Source organism: Polyodon spathula, chromosome 15, assembly GCF_017654505.1.
Source record: "Polyodon spathula isolate WHYD16114869_AA chromosome 15, ASM1765450v1, whole genome shotgun sequence".
Lineage (NCBI taxonomy): Eukaryota > Metazoa > Chordata > Actinopteri > Acipenseriformes > Polyodontidae > Polyodon > Polyodon spathula.
This window is the reverse complement of record NC_054548.1, coordinates 30335274-30363037: the sequence shown is the minus strand read 5'-3', so window position 1 is coordinate 30363037 and position 27764 is coordinate 30335274. Positions and strand designations below refer to the sequence as shown.

General features: G+C 39.9%; 1 protein-coding gene across 3 annotated transcripts in view; it reads left to right on the top strand.

Moving 5' to 3' along the window:
• Positions 1-21291: 21291 nt before the first annotated feature.
• Positions 21292-27764, top strand: part of LOC121327520 (SLAIN motif-containing protein 1-like) — a 26905-nt gene continuing 20432 nt past the window's right edge. For 2 of the 3 annotated variants that reach the window (XM_041271588.1, XM_041271587.1), the window contains exons 1-2: positions 21294-21922; positions 26902-27041. In XM_041271588.1, the coding sequence (XP_041127522.1) occupies positions 21450-21922; positions 26902-27041 (613 nt within the window). In that variant the 5' untranslated portion in view covers positions 21294-21449. Of the gene's footprint in view, positions 21923-26901; positions 27042-27764 lie in introns of all 3 variants that reach the window. The other variant, XM_041271590.1, reaches the window with a different exon arrangement.

The following is a 27764-nucleotide window of genomic DNA, read 5'->3' as shown; positions in this document are numbered from 1 at the left end:
TACTGCCATTCTTTTACTATCATTTTTTTTCACATAGACTCCCATTTCCTGCAACCCCAGTGGAATCACCAAATCAATCTCTTCTCTTTTTAACCCATTTTTTTGTTGCAAGATCTGCCATCTCATTGCTCAGAATGCCAGTGACCAGGAATTCAAACTTAAATCACTTCAATTCCCATTATAGTCCATTCCTTATATTGTTGCATTATTTCAAACATGATATCTCTTCTATTAAAAAACTCCCCTTTTAATGCAATAAGTACACTTAAAGAATCAGAAAATATGACCGCTTTTTTAGGCTTTATTTCAGCTATTTTAACTGTCTTTCAGTTTCACCCGTTTTACTCTAGAAATTTGCTGAATTTATCTCACCAAATGATTGATGTTTCTTAAATTTATGGACATACCATGGAATAAACATAAATCCGATTCACCTAGCTTAACCCTTAGTAATGTCCTGAGTGGTCACCTTCCTTTATATATATATATATATATATATATATATATATATATATATATATATATATATATATATATACATATACATATACACTACCAGGCAAAAGTTTTAGAACACCCCCATTTTACAGTTTTTATTGAAATTTAAGCAGTTCAAGTCCAGTGAATAATTTGAAATGGTAAAATGGTAAGCGGTAAACTGCCACTGGTTAAAAAAAAGTTTAGGCTACCAAAAACTGAAAAATAATGTACATTTCAGAGTTATACAGAAAGGCCTTTTTCAGGGAACAATTAATGGGTTAACAACTTACAGCTGTTCTGCAACAATGGAAGTAAATTAAGCCTTGAAAGTTGATGCTAACAATTCCTACAGGTTTCCCAAATTTTGTTGATTACTTACAAACCCTCTGTCTGTATGAAAGCAGTGTTGGAACAGACTGTGTTACTACACCCTCATAAGCATTATTTGGACAGAATTGTACTCCAGGAAGTAGTATATTGCTATCATAATGGCGAGAAAAAGGCAATTAACAAAGGAAGACAGACAGACCATTATAACCCTTAAAAGTGTAGGTCTTTCCTTTAGAGAAATTGTAAAGAAAGCCAAGGAGTCAGTGAGTACAGTTTCCTAGACCATCAAAAGACACATGGAAACTGGAGGAAACTCTGACAGGAAGAGGTTTGGCAGACCCAAAGCCACAACAGAATCAGAAGACAAGTTTCTGAGAGTCAACAGCTTGTGTGATAGGCGACTCACAGGACAACAGCTTCAAGCACCGCTTAACACTGATCGAAGTAAGCAAGTCTCAGTTTCAACTGTGAAGAGAAGACTTCGAGCTGCAGGTATGACAGGTCAAGTGGCAGTAAGAAAGCCATTGCTAAGTTGGCATAATAATAAAACGAGGCTTGCCTGGACCATGAAGCACTGCCAGTGGACTACTGAAGACTGGAAGAATGTCTTATGGACCGATGAATCAAAATTTGAAATCTTAGGTTCATCACGCAGGGTTTTTGTACGCCGTCGAGTAGGCAAAAGGGTGGTTCCTCTGTGTGTGACACCAACTGTCAAACATGGAGGAGGAAGCATGATGGTCTGGGGCTCTTTTGCTAGATCCAGAGTCGGCGACTTGCACAGAGTGAGTGGCACCCTGAACCAAAACAGCTACCACAGCATTTTGCAATGCCATGCAATACCCTCTGGTATACGTCTAGTTGGACAGGGGTTCATCCTACAGCAAGATAATGACCCAAATCATACCTCCAGGCTATGTCAGAACTACCTTAGAAGAAAAGAATAAGATGGTAGGGTTCAAATCATGGAATGGCCAGCACAGTCTCCAGACTAAACCCCATCGAGCTGGTTTGGGATGAACTGGACAAAAGGGTGAAAGCAAAGCAACCTACAAGTGCAACACATTTGTGGGAACTTCTGCAACAGTGTTGGGAAGAACTTTCCGAACAATATTTGATTTCCATTGTAGGAAGAATGCTACGCGTGTGTTCGGCTGTTATAGTTGCAAAAGGTGGCTACTTTGATGAGTCAAAAATTTGGATTAAATTTTGTTAAACAAAACGATTCCATGATTTCTTTTTTTATCTCCAATTGTTTATTTGTTCTAAGCTTTAATTTCAGAGTACATTGAGACATTAAACTGCGCAAATTTCAATAAATCCTTGAAAAATTGAGGTGTTCGAAAACTTTTGACAGGTAGTGTATATATATATATATTATATATATATATATATATATATATATATATATATATATATATATACTTCCCTCCCGTCCAAATCCTACCCTATGCCTCAATGTGGCGGAGGGGTGGCCCTGGGTGTCTGCCGGCAATGTACAGCAGGGAACAATCTCCAGCAGGTCCAACCAGGTTGAGAAAGCGCTAGACACCCAGCTAAATAGGGAGGTACAGGTCCTAGAGGCCCAGCAAGCCAAGGGCCGGTCAAGCCTTAGCTACGACAGCGAAACAAACGGGCCCCAGTACCCTGCACGTCCCTGCGCCCGTTCTACAGCGGCGGAGCGATCAGGCCAAGGACGAGGGGCTGCTAAGAATCTCAGGTAGTAGGCCGTCTTCAGGAAACCTACCACGGAAACGGATCACCAACCTCGACATCGCCACCTTCAACGCCAGGACCATGTCGAGGGAAACTGACCTGGCAACCATCATCGCTGAAAAGGCCAACATCAGGTGCGACATCCTTGGCTTGTGCGAGACGAGGCGTCGAGAACCGATGCACGTGCGCTGGGAAGACGGGTTGACAGTCGCTCTAGGCGCCGGCGAGGGGAACAGGACTGTCGGCGGCGTCTGTTTTATCGTCTCCAAGCGATGGGCGCCTTTCATAGACGAGGTCGACCTGACCAACTCCCGAGTCGGTGTGCTCACACTGCTGCTGCCCAACAAGACCACCGCATCATGCAGGCCTACGCGCCAACGGCAGCTGCAGACGACGACGACATTGAGCTGTTCTACGAGGCTGTCGAAGCGGCCATCGCCCATCGAGCCACATACCACATCCTGATGGGCGACTTCAATGCCAAGGTGGGCTGGGGGCTGGACAATGAGCAGTTCATTGGCCCGTCCGGCAGCGACGACCGGAACGAACGGGGTGAGCGGCTGGCAGCAATGGCCGAGTCCAACCGGCTCTACATCGGCAACAGCTTCTTCCAGAAGCGCCTCGGCCGCCGCTAGACGTGGCTGTCGCCCAATGGGGCGACCAAGAACGAGATCGACTACATCCTCTGCAGCCACCGCCACATCCTCCAGGACATCTTGGTCATTGGGAAGGCGTTCTGCACTGGCAGCGACCACCGACTGCTCAGGGCCAAACTGGCCATCGACGCCAGGGTGGAGAAGCGCGCATTGGCAGCCAGCAACAAGACACAGTGACAGCGGCAGTCCACCACCGACCCAACCGTCTTCAGGCACATCGTCAACAAAACCAACTGGTCGCAGACCGACGACAACATCACCAACGACTACGACCAATTCGCAAACAAGCTCCGGTCAGCACGCGATGCAGCTGCAAAGCCGAGCACCAACAACCGAGCCAACCGAATATCGGACAACACCAAAGACCTTCTTCAGAAAGGTTTACTTTCAGTCGCTACTTTGCGCAAAGAAAGATCCCGGACCAGTGGAAGACGGCCAGGACAGTGCTGCTGTATAAGAAGGGCGACCGCGAGCAGCTCAACAACTACCAGCCCATCTGGCTCCTGTTCACCAAGGTGCTGCTCAACCGACTGGCCAAGCAGTTAGACGAACAACAGCCACCCGAACAAGCCGGCTTCAGGGCCGGCTACAGCACCATGGACCACATCCATGTGCTGAACCAACTGCTGGAAAAGAGCCGTGAGTACAAGACCCCCTTGGTGTTCGCCTTCGTCGACTACGAAAAGGCCTTTGACACAGCCGAGATGAACGCCGTGCTACTCACCCTTCAACAACAGGGCATCGGTAACGAGTATCTAGCCCTCTTGCAGGAATTGAACAGTGGCTGCACCACTGACATCAACCTATTCGACCGACCACTGCGCATCACAGTCGGCCGTGGGGTCAAGCAGGGTGACCCGATATCGCCCAAGCTTTTCACCGCCTGCCTGGAGCACGTATTCCGCCAGCTCAACTGGGACAACACCGGCATCAAGATCAACGGCCGATGGCTCAACCACCTACGCTTTGCCGACGATATCGTGCTGATCGGCAGCTCGGTGGCCGACGTGCAGCAGCGACTGACTGAACTCAACCAGGCCGGTGCCACAGTCGGCCTCAAGATCAACATGGCCAAGACCAAGTGGATGTGAAACGCACAGGTCGCCGACAACACCATTCACATCGGGCAGAACCAAATCGAACAGGTCGACAGCTACATCTATCTGGGCCAAGAACTGACGATGGAGCACAAGAACAGCCACGAGCTAGCGCGCAGACGGAAGGCCGCCTGGATCAGCTACGCCTCCATCGCCGAGGTGGTCAACAACATGGGCAACAACATGACCCGGCGCGCCGAATTGTTCAACAGCACCATGCTGGTCGACATGGTCGCTGACTGTGGCCGACCGGCTGAAAGTGGCCGTCACCGAACGGGCGATCGAGCGCCGGATGGTTGGCGTCAAGCGGACGGACCGGATCAGCAACGAGCAGATGCGGCAGATGACCAAGGTCAAGGATGCGGTCGAGTTGGCCGACAAGTCGAAGAAGCGCTGGGCCGGCCACCTGGCAAGGAGGACCGACGGCCGATGGACACTGGCCGTGACTGAATGGCTGCCACTCGATATCAAAAGACCGCTCGGTCGTCCAGCCACTCGGTGGAGAGACCAGCTCCGACAAGAAATGGGACGGAATTGGATGTGCCTGGCACGAGACCGAAAGGCTTGGGTACTCCGCTGTGGTCTGCGTCGACCAGACTAATAGCTGGCGACGATTAACAGATCGATTGACGATTGACGATATATATATATATATATATATATATATATATATATATATATATATATATATATATATATAGATATATATATGTTTGTTTGTTTTATTAAGGCTCAGGAGAGGAAAGGGCGTAGAGTCTTCCGAAGCGTCGATGGGTTGGAAACTGCGTCCCCTCAAACTCAACCTCTCTAAATATGACTTCCTCTACTTTCCTTGTGCTTCTTCTCCCTCCTCTGCCCACTTCCTCTCTATCCCTTCATGATCTCTCTCCATCTCCTTATGCTACAAACCTAGGTGTTATACTTGATCCCTCTCTCTCCTTCTTTCACATCTCTTCCCTGACACACTTACCTCTTCTTTCTTTGCAACAGCTACTGAATCTGTCCTTTTCTCACTATTTATTCCACCCAACTCCTGGTCGGAGCCTTCTGCCACCTCCTCAAGACCCCCCTGTTTAGACTGCACTTGTAGGTCTCTTGATCTGCCCCTCCTACTATGCACTGGACTTGCCTGACCTCAGCACCATTTTACTGAATCCTCAGCTAATGCACTATCCTTTCACTATTGTACTACTAATAGTCATTGGAGATATACGTTGTTGTAATCCTTACTTGTTGCATCCTATTTCACTTTGTGTTTTAGTAGTATTATTTGCACTTAAATATTAATCTTGCATTGTAATCCTGTACTGCCCTGTAAGTCATCGAAAGATAAAATGTCTGTCAAATGAATAAAATATAAATAAATAAATACTAAACATAATAATAACTGGACAGGGTTAGTTATGAGGACATTTACACTACTTTGATGCCAACCAATAAAAGATGCGGAATTCATTGCAAATGTGTTTTGGAAAATATTAAATGTCCCACTTCACTTATGTAAAAGGTTTAAATTTTAGTTATCTTTTTGTATAACAACAGAGGTGAGGAGAGTGATGCCCTGTGCAATTCATTTGTGATTTGGAAAGGCTTCAAAGGCCATTATTATGAATGGTAGAGGAACTGATTCTGGGAGAATAAACACAGAATACAACACATAGATGCAAAGCTGGTGAATATTGTTATACAGTACATTATATATTGTACATTTTGTAACAATAAAAACATAATTATTCTAGCTAATAATATTGTCAGTTATTAAGCAAAAAGTTCTAATTTGTTTGTAACATGTACCATCCTACAGTTAATTGTTTACATTATTTATTTATTTTTATTGTCTAAACTGGAAGGAGCATATTGATGCTTTATAAACAGGTGTGATTGATTTGAAGACAGCAGATGTTGAAGAATTGATTAACTGAATGCATGGAACAACGGTAACACATTTAATATACAACAGGGCATTCCCACCAGTGCTTGAGACCAGAACCAAGATTGGACAGCACAGAATGTATAGGACAGCACTTAGGTCAGACACTCTGATTCGGTGTTGCTGACAGTCCACGGTGGACCATAGCTCATGCCTTACACTCCTACTACATCCATTACTGAGCTCCCCAGACAGGCTGGAATACTTGAGGCTGCCTATTGTCTTGCATAAGAATGACAGGTAGCCTTAGGTTCACACTGGCTATGTATTGCACTTGTCACCTAAGAACAACCAAACACTCAATGGGGTACATTGCTACCTCCTTTCTATTACTACCTGTAACCCCTCTAGAGGCAGGGTCAAGGTACATTGTCCATTTCATTGATTAGCTACAGATAAGCCACATCCACTGTACAAAGCCAACATTCAACAGGGACGGACATTAATGGTGAAGCCTATTTGTCAATATCAATAGCCTCCAATCCCAATGGCCTATAGCAAGAGGAACATCAGCTCAAACACAGAAAATATGCTCTAAAACCTGTCTAACATAGAGAAACAGTGGCAAAAGCAATAAAGCCCTAGCCACACTAAATATGTTATTACTTTGAAAGCAGTTGTTTGGGTGCAAGTCTTTTTCCCTCTTGGAATGGTGGTGTTCTGTGGATTTTTCATCCATACTGCATAACTCTAAAGTCTTGTTCCAATTCCCATCTATTCATTTAACATTTTAAAGGAGATGTTTGTCTTCCCAGTGCAGCATCCACTCAACATTGGGTTCAGTTGCTGAGATCCTGCATTTACATAGGTGCACACAACACTTGATCTTGACAAAAGGCATTCTTTAGAACTGACAAAGGTTTTTTAATGTCTTGCCTTTTTAAGATGTATTAACCTAGTTAATAACATCCATTCTCTTTCTGTAAAATAAATATTATAAGCAATCAGTTTTTGACTTAATTCTCGTTTACTAAAAAAGGTTATTACTGAGAGATAAGCATTTGGAAAATAGTTTTCTCAGTACATCCAGGCTGATTTCAGTTTCTTATTCTTTGCATTTTGGCTTCCATGGCAACCATAACAAATGATAAATAATTGGCCATTCACAATAGCCCTGTAGTGTTGAACAATTTTCAGATTTTGGGATTTCAAAAATACAAAAAGCACAGAATGACCAATTTTATTTCCTCTGCATATTTCATTTTTTCTTGTTTTAAATGATTACACTCAAAACGTGAAAAACACTACAGTGCCTGGTAATTACATAATGCAGCTCAAATCTCCTGACAGTGAACTAATATGGGGGCAGAGGAAACTAGAAATCTATTCCCTTTGACATAGAAATGTCATGTATGGCTCTGCATGAAATTACATCTTAACTTTCAAAAGAACACCTGGGGTGTTTGCAACTCCAAGCATTATGTTTTGTAATGATTATCTTCCACTAGGTGTTCTATTGAAGGTTAACATGTCTAATAAAAAAAATAACATTTTAAATAAAGTATTTTTGTAAAGAAGAAGAAAATGACAATCTATGAATTAACTGAGTAGAAGAATTCCAAATATATCAAAGTACATTTTGTTCAGATTAATGAGGGTTTGCTTTATATTAAATAGACTTGTTTTATGTATCAGAAACATATACACTGACATACAATTCCACATTTTGTTTTATTTTTGCATGTATGTTATTATCCCACAATCTACAGATAGCTTTGCTTTATACACTAAGATAACATGAACATATTTTACATCAAACAGGAAGGAGCTTGGTTGACTGGTTAGCCGCCTGAGCTTCGAGTCTACAATTAATCAATGTTGATCTGGTCATGCCAGTTGCAAGGTACTGGATATTTTATTTTAATGCTGTTGAACAAGTCTGTTTTTTTTATAGTGGGTGACCATGCCACCACATTGTCCTTCAATGTAATGGCTACAATGACCAACATGTCCATCAAGATAGTCTCCCGATAACATTTGAACCCCCCCCCCCCACAAAAAAAGGAATACAACACTGAACAAGACACACCTGTTTCCACTTGAGCAGTACACCAAGAGCTACAGGGTGTTTGGTAGAAGTTCACTCGAATTTCTGCCTCTTCTATATACACATTCTCCCATGGCTTATAAAATGTTAAAAGTGTTATTTTTGTTCATTTTTACGTTATTAATTTTTTATGTTAGTGTCTACAGTTTAAGTTGAGAACTACCTACATTTAGGAAGACAAGCAAAAATGTGAAAACCCTTACTGACATGTGTTACAAACTAACAACAATTGCTGCAAAATGTACAGGTGCAAAACACATTTGAATTTGTCCTAGTACTTGAGGGATTTTACGTATAGTTCCTTGCATACAAATACCTCAACATGTTTTATATGGAGATGAAACCCCTCTGCATTTCATTCCACATTTTTATTTTAATGTCCTGGAAATGGAGAGCTCTCATTATTTACCTCACATGTTTGTGGTGCCTCACTAGATAATTGGATGAGTCATGACAAGTTGCAATTAGTTTTATCAAGCAATAATCATTAAACATGCTTCTGCTTGTTCAGGTTGCCCTAAATTATCACAGTTCTACAAAGAGTACTGAAAATGTATAATTATTTGCTTGCTTTAATATTATCCTTTTCCCATATAAACTTTGAATTCTTATTTATTTATGCATTATTTAATATGCTTTATCCAGTTTTTAATAAACCACTAATTTCCTAATGAAGATCCAGATTGTATTTTGTGTTGTGATTGTCTTTAAGCGCTTTGTGATGGTGGTCCACTATGAAAGGCGCTATATAAAATAAAGATTGATTGATTGATTGATTCTTATAAGTTTAAACCTAACCCCAAGATTTAGAGTTAAGGATACCCGACAGGGCTGGTTTGTTTGTCATGGGGGTTGTTAATAAAACGCAGCATTTTGTTTTGGTCTCTCTTTGTACATTGTCATTTTACTTAAAAGACTCTCTGAAAAATCATAATTTTTATTGATTGAGTCCTTAGTGAGCAAAGTATTATTTTATTGAATGCCTTAGCTTTGCTTAACATGAGATTTCTGTTACTTACCTGCACAATTCCTACAGTAAATTGAGAATCATTTCACTGTTCTATAAATGGCCTTGGGAAGCCTCAATCAATCATCTGGATCAATTTCAGTTCACCTCGCTCTGACTGGGGCTAAGCTCATTCTCTTTACAAAGAACACACTCTGTTGTACTGGGGTTGTTATGCTGTCATCCCCCACCAAATAACGTCGGCCGAGCAGAAATGAATGACAATGCCAGTGACACCCACTTGCCATTTTAGTGGGCTGCAAAGAGAAATTTAAAGGTTCTTTAATGTATCTGTAAAGAAGTGTTATTCTGAAGAAATGGATGGTATGTGGTCCTCCTTTTCTTGCAACTGGTTTGATAAAAAAGTTATAAAAGATATGTATTATAAGCAAGCTACTTTTTCTTCATGTGGGCAAAATAAAATATACCTCAATATGTATTTGCTGATTTAAAAATACTCCTGTCCCCCTCCAGTGCATTCCATTAGAAAGATGATGCAAAAGGTACAGTTATTATCCATAATTTCTGGAAAGGATCATGGAAAAATAAGGTTTGATTAAATTAAGCCATCTTCAAGGATTTCCTTATGTGAATTCTAATCTAAGGATTAATTAAGTAGCCTACCTTTTACAGAACCTGCCCATTATACTAAAGCTTTTCTTTTCTGTCTTTTAGAATAAACATAAAATAATGCATTCTTCTGGATACAGCAGAGGGAGGGATAGTTGCACTCCTGCACTGAATTGTGTTGCATTGCAAGTGAAGTGATCCTGTCTTGAAACCCCATCGTAATGTCCTGCTACAAATAATGTATTTTGAATTGTTTGTTGCATGGGAGTTTGCCCTTAAACCCCTAAAAAAAGCGATCTGTTAGCTGTACTATTAAAATGTAAATTTGGTTGCAAAATACTGCTGTTTGCAGCAGCCAGGAACTGTGACATAAATACACATAAAAAAAAATAAATAAATACCACTGCAGTTGTTAAATGAGCTAAGTGGTCAGGCAGCTCACTCCCATGTAGATACAGATTTTGATTTGCTTGCAAGATAAACTGTTCACATTTCCAACAACCACATTGCTTATAAATCAACAGTCAAGGGCATTGGCTATTCCTATGTATGTGTGTGAATCTATCTTATCTAGGTAGATATATATATATATATATATATAATATATATATATATATATATATATATATATATATATATACTCACTCAGTGGAAATTACCATGTCCTTAAGGACGTACTGGTAGAACGAGATCTGTTCCCTCAAATGTTCACGTGGTTTCACATTAGTAGATTCACGCGACAAATGCGTAAGGGAGGCAGCACCTGTGTAGAAAACTGGAAGAAAATGGGTGGCAAAGAAAGCTATGGAAGATGCTAAGGCTGCCCTTTGGCTCTGAGATATTATGGAGAAAGTTCAGCATGGAAAAGGAGGTTTTGGTCTTAGTTCAGCTCCTCCTACATGGCACAAGGCAACCCCGGCTCAATGGAGGAAGCTGATTGTCAATGAGGTGCAAAAGCAGGAGGAGAGGATCAGGTATGTAAAGGCTGTTTCCCAGGCCAAGCAGGGAGAATGGATGAGATGGGAAAGCGTGGAACAACACAAGATTGGCAGGCAAGACCTATGGACAATGGAACAGAGCCGGATCAGTTTCCTCATCAGATCAGCATATGATTTTCTCCCATCACCACAGAACCTAAACCTCTGGGTGGGTGAGGATCCCTCATGTCCTTTGTGTTCATCACATGCAACATTAAGGTGCATTTTGACAGGATGTAAGGTGGGTCTTAGCCAAGGATGGTTACTTGGCTTCATGACCAGGTGCTGCGTTGTTTGGCCTTAGCATTTGAAGACAAGCGTAACCTGACCAATAATTTGCCACCTGTTCCATCAAAGCATTACACACAAAAGACAATATTCCTCCATCCAGGAGAGCAACCACCAAGAAAAGGTGTTAAAATCAGGCCTCACTCAGAACAATTGGAAGCTGCTAGAGACTGGAAGATGCTGGCAGATGTTGGTCAATGGTTTATTTTTCCACCTGAGATTGCCAACACTAACCTTTGACCAGACATTGTTTTGTGGTCTGGATCAGCACGCCTTGTTCATCTGGTAGAGTTAACAGTGCCATGGGAAGATGCTGTGGATGAGGCGTATGAGAGGAAGAAACTTTGGAATGCTTAACTAGCTGCTGAAGCAGAACAGCGAGGATGGAGAGTCCAAGTTTACCCATATGTGTGTGTGTGTGTGTGTGTCTATATATATATATATATATATATATATATATATATATATATATATATATATATATATATATATATATATATATATATATAATTACAAAATGATGCATACACATTTTTTTAAACTTAAGATTGTATTCAAAACTTGAATGCTCAAACTGAAGACTTCTACAGGTAAGGTAAGTTACAGTAAATGTCAGCAAAAACTAAAGAGAATAAACAAAAATATGCTGATTGCACAAGTATTCAGACCCGTCAACTCAATATTGGGTGGAAGCACCTTTGGCAGCAATTACAGCCGCAAGTCTTTTTGGGTAAGTCTCTACCAACTTTTCGCCCCCCGTTTTAAGTCTTAGCAGACTGTAACAGGTACTTTGCTCCATCCATTTTTCCTTCAATCTTATCAAGCTTTCCAGGCCCTGCTGAGGAGAAGCATCTCCATAGCATGATGCTGCCACCACCATGCTTGACCATGGTGTTGACTGGAAGATGTGCTGTGTTTGGTCTGCGCCAAATTTAATGCTTGGTATTTAGACCAAAAAGTTCCAATTTGGTCTCATCTGACCACAACACCTTTTGTCACATTTTTGCAGGATCACTCAGGTGCTTTGTTGTAAACTCCTTGCTGGCTTTGAGATGGCTTATTTTTGGTAATGGCTTCCTTCTTGCCACCCTGCCATACAGGCTACTTTTGTGAAATGTTCTGGATATTGTTGACTGATGCACATTTTCTCCCATCTCAGCCATTGAACTCTGTAGCTCTTTCAAAGTTGTCATTGTGGCATCCCTCACCAGATTCCTCCTTGCCCGGGTGCTCAGTTTGGAGGGACGGCCTGATCTAGACAGAACCACTAATATTGCACACAGATAGAGGCCATTCAACTAATTGTGTGGCTTGTTAATGTAATTTTGTGCACCTGAATAAATTTAGGTTTGCCATAGCAAAGGCTTTGAATACTTATGCAATCATGACTTTTACATTTTTATTTCATATTAATTATCTATTTACTTCTTTCTTTTTGTTTTTGTTTTCAATGTGTGGAGTAGGGTGTGTATATAGCACATATTAATTCCTACTTCAAAGTTTCATAACTACAAACGTTAAAACAACAAAATGTGAGAGGGTCTGAACACTTTTGCAAAGCACTATATATCTATATATCTATATATATATATATATATATATATATATATATATATATATATATATATATATATATATAGGGATATATATATATATATATCCAACATTATTCAAAATGTATTCAACATATTTTCCATATATACTGAAAAGTTGTGTGCATGTAGTCTCATGCACATGAATTAATATAGCATCCTTACTCTAAACTAAACATTAGCAGTTGTGTGATGGATGTACGGACAAAGTGACAGACACCCCCCTATCCCCCAGGATATAATATTATCAATAACTCATGGTTTATAATGTCATAGCAAGTTTCATGACAATTGGATAACTGGCTTTCTAAATATATGTTAGGTGTAACAATCACACTGTCCTTACAAGCGCTTCCACAGTATACCTCTTGCATGGGATTTCATCGCCAGTGTGGATATTAATAACATATGTAAAACTTGAGATTTGAATCTTTCAGATGTTCATCTCCTGTTAGCCCCAGTCGTTCTCAATCCTGGTCCTGGGGGAACACTGCCCTGCTGGTTTTTGTTCCAACCAAGCACTCAATTACATAATTGAACCCTTAAGTGAACAAATAATTTGCCTAATCTGAGTTTTTTAATTATTTTAAACAAATGGAGATTTCAATTTAGGTATAAAATTGTATAAGGAACTTAAATTCTCCAACTTTTTATAAGCTACAGTATTTAAAAAGTCAAATAAAGCTAATTATTAGTTAAATGAAGGGTTCAATTAAATAATTGAGAGCTTGGTTGGAACAAAAACCAGCAGGACAGTGTTCCCCCGGGACCAGGATTGAGGTTCCTGGGCTGTTGGAAGGTCCCCTAGTTCCTCTCCCCAGAGGAGGTTCTTCACTGTTCCATTGCTTTCCTTCACTCTAACTCCCCCACTCAAACTACAGTCTAACAACTGCCCCTTTAGAATTCCCTCAAGTGACTTCAGAGATCATTTTAATAACATTTGTTGGGGTTTTTAATGTGTTGCTACATCCACTGACCTAGGGCGAATGAGAGCAAACTCATTCCCAGGCATCTACAGTATATGAGATTGACCAACTGTGCCAACTAGCCTATGACTTGTCTCATAGGGGTATCTTCTCCAAGCTCTTTTGCGATAAAGACCATAAAGCCTCAAAATGAAATGAGGTCATTTTTGTAGTATTTATCATGACATTTTCATAATATTTTTCATGAATTTCGTATTAGTTTTACAAAGGTTTTTATTGCAGTAAACAGGATCATACTGTGGGAGAAGTACAGGCGTGGAAAAGTACAGAGCAGTTTCGAAGCAGAAAGGAGAAATTGCATCTTGAATTGCTTTAATCAGAAAACAGAGGACATTGGGGAAACATAGCAGCAGCTCAAAGTCAGACAGCCGTGTGTGTTTTTCTGATAACAAACAAGCTGAAACTCGGAGCAGCTGATTCAAATTCAGCGCCGTTTTGAGACACGGGCGAGGGGAGGAGCCAACAGCACAGCAGAACAACGCAGTTAAACGAGGCAGTCTTCCCAGCGACAGCGAGTGGAAGCGACAGCGAATGGGAGAAGTACAGGCGTGGAAAAGTACAGAGCAGTTTCGAAGCAGTTGGAAAGCAGGTTGACGGCTGCAGAAGAAACTAAACTTCAAAAAAAAAACGTCAACATGGTCTTCAAGCCAGTAATCTGTGACACCTGCTTGATGTGGGAAATCCGAGAAAACCCAGCGGAGCTAAACCAAGTGTGCCTAAAGTGCCGCGCGATCCAGGATTTGCATAAACTAGTAAGTATGCTAGAAATGGAGCTGGAAGAAGTGAGACAGCAACAGGATCTTGAGGAACTGGCACACCCACAATTCATGGAAGTCTGCATCACCCCTAACAGACTGAAAGCCACCAGGGAGATAGAAGGTCAGAACAGCTGGATTCAGGTAGGCAGAAGCAGGGAAAAAAAGAAACTTCGTCAAACACCACCACCAGAAATCAAAACAACCAACAGATTTGAGTCACTTCAGAATTTTGATGAGCAGAACCAACAACAAGAGAATGAAAGGAACAACATCCAGGACCCTATTGACAGTGGTGACCAGACAGCAAAAAGAAGGGAGGTCATGATTGTTGGGGACTCCATATTGAGAAACACAGCAAGTTCAATTCGCAGTTTGGACCCCCTTACTACAACAGTGTGCTGCCTTCCGGGAGCCTCGGTCAAGCACATCACTGAGAACGTGGACAGGCTCCTAGAACGAACAGGAGACGACCCGGTAGTAGTCGTCCACATCGGTACAAACAACATTGGAAGAGACAGACCAAAATCCCTGCAAAACAAATTCAGAGAGCTAGGAAGGAAATTAAAAGAGAAAACCAAAACTGTGGTATTTTCTGGTATACTACCCGCACCTTGCAAAGGACCATATGGACAGCTGGAAATAATTAATCAAAACGAATGGCTGAAGACGTGGTGCACACGGGAAGGCTTCACCTATCTTGATCATTGGACCACATTCTACAACGAGGACTATCTGTATAGACGGGATGGACTGCATTTAAATAACAAGGGAACTAGTCTACTCGGAGAAAAGATCCTCGAGCAGGTTCGGAAGCATTTAAACTAGAAAGGAAGGGGGGAGAAATCAACAAAAAAACAGAAGGGAGACCGCATCAAAACAAGAACAACAACTCAGGTAAGACAACAATTAAATGTATTTATCTAAATGCTAGAAGTATCAGAAACAAAATTCTAGAACTTGAAGCTACTGCACTAACAAGTAACTATGATGTGATAGGTGTTACAGAAACGTGGTTGTCTGAGAGTGATGGGGACGAATATAATATTTGTGGGTATACACTGTATAGGAAAGACAGGCAGGACAGAAGAGGAGGAGGGGTAGCGCTATACATAAGAAACAGTCTTGAAGCCCAGGTGTTAAACCTGGACAAAGAAAATAAAACCGAATCAATATGGGTCAGAATAACAGACAAAAATTCAAAAGGCATAATAATAGGAGCTATAGACCGCCAGATTCAGACGGTGAGCACAATAATCTGTTATACAATGACATTAGAAATGTGTGGTAACAGGGTACTGGGAGACAGTCAACATGGTTTTAGGAAAGGGAGATCGTGCCTAACTAACTTGCTTGATGTTTTTTGAGGATGCAACATCGATAATGGATAATTGCAAAGCATATGACATGGTTTATTTAGATTTCCAGAAAGCTTTTGACAAAGTCCCGCACAAAAGATTAATTCTCAAACTGAACGCAGTTGGGATTCAAGGAAACACATGTACATGGATTAGGGAGTGGTTAACATGTAGAAAACAGAAAGTACTGATTAGAGGAAAAACCTCAGAATGGAGTGTGGTAACCAGCGGTGTACCACAGGGATCAGTATTAGGTCCTCTGCTATTCCTAATCTACATTAATGATTTAGATTCTGGTATAGTAAGCAAACTTGTTAAATTTGCAGACGACACAAAAGTAGGAGGAGTGGCAAACACTGTTGCAGCAGCAAAGGTCATTCAAAATGATCTAGACAAGATTCAGAACTGGGCAGACACATGGCAAATGACATTTAATAGAGAAAAGTGTAAGGTACTGCACGCAGGAAATAAAAATGTACATTATAAATATCATATGGGAGATATTGAAATTGGAGAAGGAATCTATGAAAAAGACCTAGAATTTTTGGTGACTCAGAAATGTCTTCATCTAGGCAATGTGGGGAAGCTATAAAAAAGGCTAACAAGATGCTCGGATACATTGTGAAAAGTGTTGAATTTAAATCAAGGGAAGTAATGTTAAAACTGTACAATGCACTTGTAAGACCTCATCTTGAATATTGTGTGCAGTTCTGGTCACCTCGCTATAAAAAAGATATTGCTGCTCTAGAAAGAGTGCAAAGAAGAGCGACCAGAATTATTCCGGGCTTAAAAGGCATGTCATATGCAGACAGGCTAAAAGAATTGAATCTGTTCAGTCTTGAACAAAGAAGACTACGTGGCGACCTAATTCAAGCATTTAAAATTCTAAAAGGTATTGACAGTGTCGACCCAAGGGACTTTTTCAGCCTGAAAAAAGAAACAAGGACCAGGGGTCACAAATGGAGTTTAGAAAAAGGGGCATTCAGAACAGAAAATAGGAGACACTTTTTTACACAGAGAATTGTGAGGGTCTGGAATCAACTCCCCAGTAATGTTGTTGAAGCTGACACCCTGGGATCCTTCAAGAAGCTGCTTGATGAGATTTTGGGATCAATAAGCTACTAACAACCAAACGAGCAAGATGGGCCGAATGGCCTCCTCTCGTTTGTAAACTTTCTTATGTTCTTATGTTCTTATGTCATTTAAATCGTTAAATTGGACCTGAATTTGTTCTTGTTCCAATATTTACAGCAATATAGATGGATTCAACCTCGGTTGACACCCTGTGCAATTTGAGAGTTCAGTGTTTTGATTGTGTGCGATCTTTATAACAGGGTCAATAAACCAACACGGGGCGGAGGGGGGGGGAATACAAAATTAACTGAAATAATAAAGAGTGAAATGGCAGCAGCATCCGTATATGCCTCTGTTAAAATCATAAACAGAAACCACTTCATTTTTCATGCAGGTTGCTTTTTAAAAACCATTGCTTTCTAGTCTGATGTAGAACCTCTGTGTTGCAATAGTTCTGTATATCAAGTCTGACAACTGGTCTTGAGTTTCACTACATGAATTTAGAAACTATTAGTTACCCTGCACCACACCCTTCCATTCAAGACTATTCAGTTGAGCATAGTTTCCATTCCTTACCACTGACACACCTACGAACTAATGTTAATTGGATCAACAGGTAGTAGCTTTACTTTGAAGAATGGAATAGTAATCTTGCCCTATAGAGGAATCTGAAGAGCTGATATTACAGATAAAATGGAATGTGAAAAAAAATGTATTTAGGCTTCAACATTGCCATTGAGGTTGTTGACGTATATCTGATGAAAATGCTGACACTGCCCACAGGCAAAAACCACTGAAAAATGTTCTCTTGTTTTTTATTACATTGGCAATAAAAAGTGAAAAATGATGGACAGCCTTCTTTTCATGTACTGTAGGATGGTTGATAATTGGACTTACTGTAAGGGTTTATTTGATCAACATGTGCTCTATGAGGATAAGCCACAGGTATCATTCACCCAATCTGGGTGGGTTCTAAGATACTGTAAAATCATTAAAAGACCCAGCTGTAGCTTATCTGGGCTTATATACTAATCGAATCAGCCCTTTAGCTGTGGATCTGATTGTACAGCCATATAGATAGCGGCAGGCGTTTAAGCCATTTCTTGCACAAAGTCACTTTTTGTTGTTTATTCAATTGATCTAAATGGTATAAGATCTAAATACTTTTATTTGTCATTTATATGTTTACAAAAGGGAACTTTGTTAAAACCGCCATCTTTAACAGTGTGTGTGTGTGTGTGAGTTTCTTGAGTGTAACTGTGTCTTTAAAAGCAAATAAAGTGACAAGTTTGGTCCTGTTTTAATATTTAAACAGTGTGGTGTTTAACTCAGTTTCACTGCAGTGCTTCAAAGTTTAAGGCTCAACATTTTAGTTATAAGTGAGAAACATCACCAAATAAATGTTAGCTTCTTTAAATAGGAGTTTAATGTATAATTATATACAGTGCCCTCCATAAATATTGAGAAAATAGTGCTTGTAAGATTCACTTTTGTGGCATTAGCATTTAAAAGGTTTCTGGAGGTTGCTTAGCATGACACTTCAAAGCATGACATTTTGAAGAAGACTTTGTGAATTTCCACCGATATATTTTTTGTCCTGTCAGCCTAAACTAGTGCAGAATAGTTACAGCTCTGTAAAAATTCTGATTATTTACCAATTTTCAATTACTAAACGGAAGAACAGAACTGGGAAAACCAGCATTGAAATCTGGATGTATGATAGAGAAGCACTTGGCATGTGGTAGCTAGCGTGTCTATTGGGTGATTGATTCTCCTCCATGCTGGGGAAGTTGTGATCATAAAAGTGTGGTAAGGAATGTAACCTTGAATTTATGTACTATATTGCTGCTTGGATGTGCTGTTTCTGGTTACAATGGGTGGATGAATTCTGACCTTAAACCTGTTCAGGTTTTGGTGTTGTACTTGTGCTCATTGCATTATGTTTAAACAGCAATGCAGACAGAAAAAACAGCTCTGAAATCAAGAACCCATTTCCAAGTCAGGACATATTAACCAAAAGGTAAATCAATTATTTTTTTCAAAATTATTTCTTTTTTTATAAATACCTTTGACCAATACATATATGGAATTGATCAGGAGACATTATGTATTTAAGGGGAATTATTTTAATGATATAGATTGTATCATTCAGAAAAACCATGTCTGGTATCCTTGCTGCCTATCATATGGTGCCTCCACCTATCCAGTTTCATCGCTCGATCGCCTGTTCCCCAACAACATTGTTGTTGAGTGACTTTGGAGGATATTCATAAAGGGTTCATGCCTGTCAAAATGAGAAAACAGGAGTTCATGATCGGACTTTGTCCATAGCCGTCTATTTAATGGCAATTGCTATTCATAAGAGATAGTTGAGATGTGTCGTTAAGCCCCAACAATTGTTCTAAAGGAATTGAGGTAAAGCCTCACAATTACCTCATTAGCATAAAGTTTTCATCGATCCTGAGCAGCAACCTGCTAATCGTAAGAGTGAATGACTGCAAAATGCTGTCATAAAAAAGTTACAGCTTTTTTTTCTTAAACTGTGTTCATATAAAAGTTGACACCCCTGTGATTATCACTGCAAACTACTTTATTATTTAAAGTAATGCTGTATATGTGTTAAGCTGAAATAATAATTTAAACAATTCCTGTGTTCTTGTGCATAGTTGAGTTGCTTGGCCTTGTTTCCACATCGTAGGTATGGCTTTTTGGCCGCAAGTCTTCCATGAAAGCCGCTTCTAACCAGACTTCTCCGGACAGTAGATGGGTGTACCAGGGTCCCACTGTTTTCTGCCAATTCTGAGCTGATGGCATTGCTGGACATCTTCCGATTGCGAAGGGAAGTAAGCATGATGTGTCTCATCTGCTGCAGTAAGTTTCTTTGGCCGACCACTGCGTCTACGGTCCTCAACGTTGCCCGTTTCTTTGTGCTTCTTCAAAAGAGCTTGGACAGCACATCTGGAAACCCCTGTCTGCCTTGAACTTTCTGCCTGGGAGAGACCTTGCTGATGCAGTATAACTACCTTGTGTCTTGTTGCTGTGCTCAGTCTTGCCATGGCGTTTGACTTTTGACACTAAATTGTCTTCAGCAACCTCACCTTGTTAGCTGAGTTTGGCTGTTGCTCACCCAGTTTTATTCCTCCTTGTGATAGGCTGCCAAGTGGATAGAGGCCCAGAGACAGACTGCAGTTAAAAAAAAAATAATAATACTTTTATTACAAATAAACACAAAATAAAAGGGAACAAGGACCAAAACAAAGGTATTTAAGCACAAATAGAAAGACACAGAACAAGACTTCCAAAAATAAAGGTTTGCAGGCTAGGCGATGCCTTCACTGGATCAGAAAACATACACACAAAAAAAAAAAAAAAAAACAAGAACCCAAAAAGCCCCGCAAGCACAAACACCAACTTGCTTTCTCAGCTCCCTCCTCTCCCTTATGGGAAGCTGAGGCCTCCTTTTATGTCAGGTGGCTGGGTGCTGACTGATCGTTAATTACTCTAATCAACCCCAGCCCCTTGAACACAATAAACCCAGGCAGGTAGGGAAATTTAACCCCATCCCTGCCAATTTATAAAGGGCAGAGCTCTGCTCTGCCACACTCCTACACAGCTGTTTCTGTTTCAGTTAATGATTGTGTTTCAACCTACATATTGAATTGATGATCATTAGACCTGTTCAGTATAATTGTTTAATCATACACCTGACTATATGCCTACAAAATCCCTGACTTTGTGCAAGTATACCTAGAAGAATTGATGCTGTTTTGAAGGCAAAGGGTGGTCACACCAAATATGGATTTGATTTAGATTTTTCTTCTGTTCACTCACTTTGCATTTAGTTAATTGAAAAATATAATCTATTAACATGTCTATTTTTGAAAGCATTCTTACTTCGCGGCATTTTTTCACACCTGCCTAAAACTTTTTCACCGTACTGTGTGTGTGTGTGTGTGTGTGTGTGTGTGTGTGTGTGTGTGTATATATATATATATATATATATATATATATATATATATATATATATATATATATATTCATTTATCTACACATCACAAGAAGAGCCAGCTCTTTTGTACATTGGTATCGGCACTATGCTTGTTTAGTGCGAGAGGTCCCGTGTTGGCCTTATGAGGCACCTGCCTGTGAGATCGTTTAAGACGCTTCTCAAGATGTTTTCATTTTAATTCCCAGTTTGGGCAGTATGTCTATATATAAATATAAAACTTGTGTGTGAGGTGCTCGCTTGGATGCAGTGTAAATTAAACGACAATAAATAAAGAAATGCTAAATCCAGGTTGTTTTTTTCTCATTTCGCGCCGCATCTGAACAACATTTCTGGTAGATTAGGTCTACGGTTTTGTTACTTTATTCTTTGCATTGTGGGAGGAGACAGGCTTTAGTTCATGTTTCACTGTGGGCGACTAGCGCAGCATCTCAGTCAATGCAACAGTGGAAGGAGAGTGTCACTGAATAGATTTGGTGGAATGCACAAATCTCGGTCGAAAGGAAGTGGAAGCGCAGCACGATAAAAGAGTCGCACTGATAGCCACCATCTTTTAGCAGTAATTCATGTTTTTTTAAGCAATGGAAGGCGCTCAGGGGAAGCCGCAGATGATGGCGGACACCAGCTGCAACAATAATGCCGTTAATGCGGAGATGGAGGTAAAAAAGCTACAGGAGCTGGTTCGAAAACTGGAGAAGCAAAACGAACAGTTAAGGAACCGGGCCAACGCTGTCAGCAGCTGTACTGCCAGTCCGCATATCCTGCAGTCCTCGCCGGCTTGTATGTTTGGAAGCCCTGGGAGAGTCGTCAGTCCGGTATTCACTGGGAGCTACTGCGTTCCAAGCACTGTTCCAACGCTCCTCTGTCCGGCTGCAATCGGTTCCTATTGCCCATCTGAACAACAGTACCTCGACTTCAATCGGCATTGTGTAGCTGAGGCTGTGGATGAAGTCCTCTGCTTCACCGCCAGCACAGAACCTACAGTCTTTGATGAGGTTGAGATTTTGGACCTTGATACTGCTTGCAACAGTGAAGGAGAGGATGAGGAGAACTGGTATGTATTTTCAATATTGTCTGGTGGTTGTGGGAATTATATTGTTTATTAATGTATATTTAAAAATAAGGCGTTGTGCTAGCTTCATGTTTACACATGCCCACCATAAACGTGTGTGTGTGTGTGTGTGTGTGTGTGTGTGTATATATATATATATATATATATATATATATATATGGTAATTTTGTAGGTAGGTAGGGGGAGATTTTATATAAAATCTCCCCCTACCTACCTACAAAATTACCATATATATCTATATATATATATATATATTAAAACATCCATAATCCCCCTCAAAATATAGGTACGGTAGGGGGATGTTTATATATACGGTAGGTAAGGGGGAGATTTTATATAAAATCTCCCCCTACCTACCTACAAAATTACCATACAAATTGGTTTGCTTGTAATTGTTAAGTTTGTACTCTGAATTTATGCCTGCAGTATGATGTACTGCAGTGAACAACCTGTTGCAAATGGTTAGAAATTAGAAGTGTCCTCTATATATTGTATGCCTCATACTCTCTTGTAGAACTTAGAAGTAAGCATTTATTCAGTCATACATCACTTTTCTGTCATGTTATCTCCATTGTGGGTTTATACGGTGGTGCAGGGTGCCTAAGCTACAGTCTGTTAATGGGGTGTGCAACACTTTCATTATTATCAGGATTGCAGACATTGAATTGTATAGGGTACACATAAGGAGGCCCTGTATTTGAGACAGGATTGTTTTATTTTATTTTGCCTGACTGATTTATTGAGGCTCACAAGATTGCATGTTATTAACATTTCAAAATCAAATGAAATTTTGAGTTAACTGCTTACCAAAGGCACTGAACATGCTTGTCTGTTTCCTGACAGACTATATCTGCATAAGCATAGGTGTGGAACATTCAGCATTTGCAGTAGTATAGTTGCACCATGTGTGAAACCATAGTCCATGAGATGCTATTTCAGTGGTATAATAACATAGATTTTTACAATGGCAATAATAACAGGACTCTCTCTAGTTCTCATAGTGAAGGAACCAAGTGATTTCACACATCATCAATAAATTAGTTAATCAATTAATTATTACGTAGTTGGAGTGGTCAAAAGTAGTGTTTTAGCAAAGTGTCTTCCACTTGTTGAAAAGAAACAGGCTGTGGGTGTGATCTGATGAAAGGTATGTGGGACTGTTTAACTGTACCTGCAAGTTCCTCTTTAGGGATTATCCTCCTCATGAATTATCATTTTATGGCTGCAAATTATAGCTATTGTACTTCCCATTGCTGGGCAAAATTTCTATGTTGAACATACTGTTTCACATTGGAAACTGACAGTTCAATACCTCAGTAGTAGCAGAGAGAGCCCTGAAAAAGATGGTAGGTAAGCAGCCTAAGCCCTTAGTCTAGTGCTTTGTGCATGTTCCCAAAACACTGTCCTCTCTTTCTACTGCTGATTCCCAGATGGAATTGGAATCCCAGCCCAGTTCTGACTGGCCCAATAAACACACAAACAAGGTCTTATTGTAATTTTAGCAAATTGGCATATTGTTCTGATAGCCAGCCAAGGAAACTACTCCCTAGTTGCTGACAAATGTGAAGGCTCTTTTATAGTGAGTATTATATTTTCTTTCCCTCAGTAGAAATGAGAAGCTGAGGTGGTTTTAAAAACTCTTTCCAAAAGAGTGCCATAACCTTTGGCTTATCTGGTTATTTTGCAGTGCAAGTCGTTTCTCCAATAAGTGTCCATCAGCGTAACTACAAGTCACAAGCAGTTATTGTAACGGGCTTGCTTCCTTTTCAAGCTGTAAACCCTGTCTTTTAGGTAAATGGAGTGGGGACTGTTTTATTTCAAATAGCCAAACAAGTGCAAAGCTGTCGCATAGCAAGCATTAAGAGAAAACGTGAAACTTTGATGGGCTGTTATACCTACCATTGTGCGGGTGTCAGAAACTTGCACAATTTTTATCAACTTGCTTTTTTTTAGTAGCACTGGAACGAACATGGCTTTTTCATGTTCTAATTCATTTTACATTTTAACTGATTATTCAATGATTCTTTAATTTGGAAGCACATTTTTGAATTTACAGTAATAAAGTTAAACTTTATGGCACCACATTGAATCACAGCGCTTCCTTGTTATCGGGCAGACCTTTATACTGCAGCTCACATTGCAAGGCAGTGTGGCCATGTCTCCCAAGTACCCCATGAAGGCATTTCTCTAGCACTTGTGTTCTCTGTATTAAGCAGGACACACACTGCACAGCCTCTTAACTATGACTACAGGGTTATAAAAGGGGAAGCACTGTACCCATTAGAGAAAGGAGATGCACCATTATTCCACACACAGTTAATGTTTTGATAGTGATGTACTATACTGGCTAAACTATTTAAGGTTATTTCTTGTAAACCACGTGCATAAATATGATGTGACTTCCCACTGACTTTGTCACAAGAAATGAGTCCTTGTTGTGTCAGTGTAGGTCACTGTACATACAGTACATTTCCAAAGTACTGCTCCTTGCTGTATACCTGATGCCTTGGTTAGTGAATGCTATATCTTTCATTAAACTAACATTTTGCATGTCCATTTTGTATGACTTTGAGCTATACGTTTTCTTAAATAGCATGTTAAAGTTTATAACTTAAATACCCGTACAGGAAAGTACCAAGAGAGTAAGAACATAAGAAAGTTTACAAACGAGAGGAGGCCATTCGGCCCATCTTGCTCATTTGGTTGTTAGTAGCTTATTGATCCCAGAATCTCATCAAGCAGCTTCTTGAAGGATCCCAGGGTGTCAGCTTCAACAGCATTACTGGGGAGTTGATTCCAGACCTTCACAATTCTCTGTGTAAAAAAAGTGCCTCCTATTTTCTGTTCTGAATGCCCCTTTGTCTAATCTCCATTTGTGACCCCTGGTCCTTGTTTCTTTTTTCAGGCTGAAAATGTCCCTTGGGTCGACACTGTCAATACCTTTTAGAATTTTGAATGCTTGAATTAGGTCGCCGCATAGTCTTCTTTGTTCAAGACTGAACAGATTCAATTCTTTTAGCCTGTCTGCATATGACATGCCTTTTGAGCCCGGAATAATTCTGGTCGCTCTTCTTTGCACTCTTTCTAGAGCAGCAATATCTTTTTTATAGCGAGGTGACCAGAAGTGCACACAATATTCAAGATGAGGTCTTACTAGTGCATTGTACAGTTTTAACATTACTTCTCTTGATTTAAATTCAACACTTTTCACAATGTATCCGAGCATCTTGTTAGCCTTTTTTATAGCTTCCCCACATTGTCTAGATGAAGACATTTCTGAGTCAACAAAAACTCCTAGGTCTTTTTCATAGATTCCTTCTCCAATTTCAATATCTCCCATATGATATTTATAATGTACATTTTTATTTCCTGCGTGCAGTACCTTACACTTTTCTCTATTAAATGTCATTTGCCATGTGTCTGCCCTGTTCTGAATCTTGTCTAGATCATTTTGAATGACCTTTGCTGCTGCAACAGTGTTTGCCACTCCTCCTACTTTTGTGTCGTCTGCAAATTTAACAAGTTTGCTTACTATACCAGAATCTAAATCATTAATGTAGATTAGGAATAGCAGAGGACCTAATACTGATCCCTGTGGTACACCACTGGTTACCACACTCCATTCTGAGGTTTTTCCTCTAATCAGTACTTTCTGTTTTCTACATGTTAACCACTCCCTAATCCATGTACATGTGTTTCCTTGAATCCCAACTGCGTTCAGTTTGAGAATTAATCTTTTGTGCGGGACTTTGTCAAAAGCTTTCTGGAAATCTAAATAAACCATGTCATATGCTTTGCAATTATCCATTATCGATGTTGCATCCTCAAAAAAATCAAGCAAGTTAGTTAGACGCAATCTCCCTTTCCTAAAACCATGTTGACTGTCTCCCAGGACCCTGTTACCATATAGGTAATTTTCCATTTTGGATCTTATTATAGTTTCCATAAGTTTGCATATAATAGAAGTCAGGCTTACTGGTCTGTAGTTACCTGGTTCAGTTTTGTTTCCCTTTTTGTGGATCGGTATTACGTTTGCAATTTTCCAGTCTGTCGGTACCACCCCTGTGTCAAGAGACTGCTGCATGATCTTGGTTAGCGGTTTGTAAATTACTTCTTTCATTTCTTTGAGTACTACTGGGAGGATCTCATCCGGCCCAGGGGATTTGTTTATTTTAAGAGCTCCTAGTCCCTTTAACACTTCTGCCTCAGTTATGCTAAAGTTATTTAAAACTGGATAGGAACTGGATGATATGTGGGGCATGTTGTCAGTATCTTCCTTTGTAAAAACTTGTGAAAAGTAATCATTTAACATATTTGCTATTTTTTTTTCTTCATCTACGATTTTCCATTTGTATCTCTTAAACATTTAATCTCCTCTTTGAATGTTCGCTTGCTGTTGTAATATTGGAAAAACATTTTGGAATTGGTTTTAGCTCCCTTAGCAATGTTCATTTCTAATTCTCTCTTGGCCTTTCTAACTTCCTTTTTGACTTGCATTTGCAGTTCCGTGTACTCTTTCTTTGTACTTTCTTTTTGGTCCTTTTTTAATGCTCTGTAAAGTGCCTTTTTTCGCTGAATATTTTTTTTAATTGATCTATTAAACCATTTTGGCAATTTAGTTTTACATTTAGATTTGTCTACTTTAGGGATGTAATTATTTCGCGCCTCTAGTACTACATTTTTGAAGAACAACCATCCTTCTTCTGTGGGTGTTTTCTCTATTTTACTCCAGTCTACTTCTTTTAGTCTCTGTTTCATACCTTCATAGTTTGCTTTTCTAAAATTGTAAACCTTAGCTTTAGTCATTACTTTTGGGGTTTTAAAAAACACTTCAAATGAGTAGTTCAAGTTCTAATACAATCTTTGCAATCTGACAATAAAAATAGCAAAAACAGGTTGGTGCGTGGTGTTGGATAATTCAGTGCTATTAATGGGAACAATTTATTTTGTCCCTGGTGCAGGTTGTATGTTTCTCCTAAAACAAGGCTTGCATGTGAAGTGAGAGCCCTCAGTCCATTGCAATGGTGCAGACAAGTGCTGGATAACCCACCACCAGAAGTGGAAGCTGCAAAACGCTCACTCTGCTTAAGACTTGAACAAGGTAAGGTGCAAAGCTTACAGTATTCCCAGCCAATTGGGAATTGTGCTGGTAAAATTACTTTAATAAATGTTGATGGGTGTGAAAGAGTACTTTTATTTTGCTTACCTTATTTTTGTGCACATTTCATCTGTTGTTGGATGTAATGTTCGGTCCTTGCTTGCCGTTTTTGCCGCTTTTTAAAATCATGACATATTTACTAACCATGCCAAACTTGGCAGCATACTAGGGTCAGGTTTTTATAAACTCTTTTCAGCTGTTTGACATCCAATCAGTTGGATGAAAGTTTTAAAAGTGAAAAACTAAACTGCATTTACATCACTCACAACAATGTATTATACAATTAGACACAATGAAGAAATAATAAAGTGCTGTATTAAGAGACATTAAACGTTTTTATCTATTTTCCTGTTATTCCCATTTGTCACTGGTCGGTTGTCAATGGCAGATCAAGTGTAAATCACGCCTTTTATAGAACTGCAACTTGTGGTTTTTGAAATTGCAATTAATTAATCAACAGGTTGGGTTCAAAGTGACTGAGATGTGTGGCAGCATTTTGTATTAGTTTACATAAGTTCTTGTTTTAGTGTGTTTATAGCCTGTTGCATATGACTATGGTAAGGCCATTTACTTGAATTCAATAAATATGCTGAGGGAATGCAGCAACAAAGTAATTAGAAAAAACACATTTCAATACATACACAGTAAATTGCTCAATATGCCCAT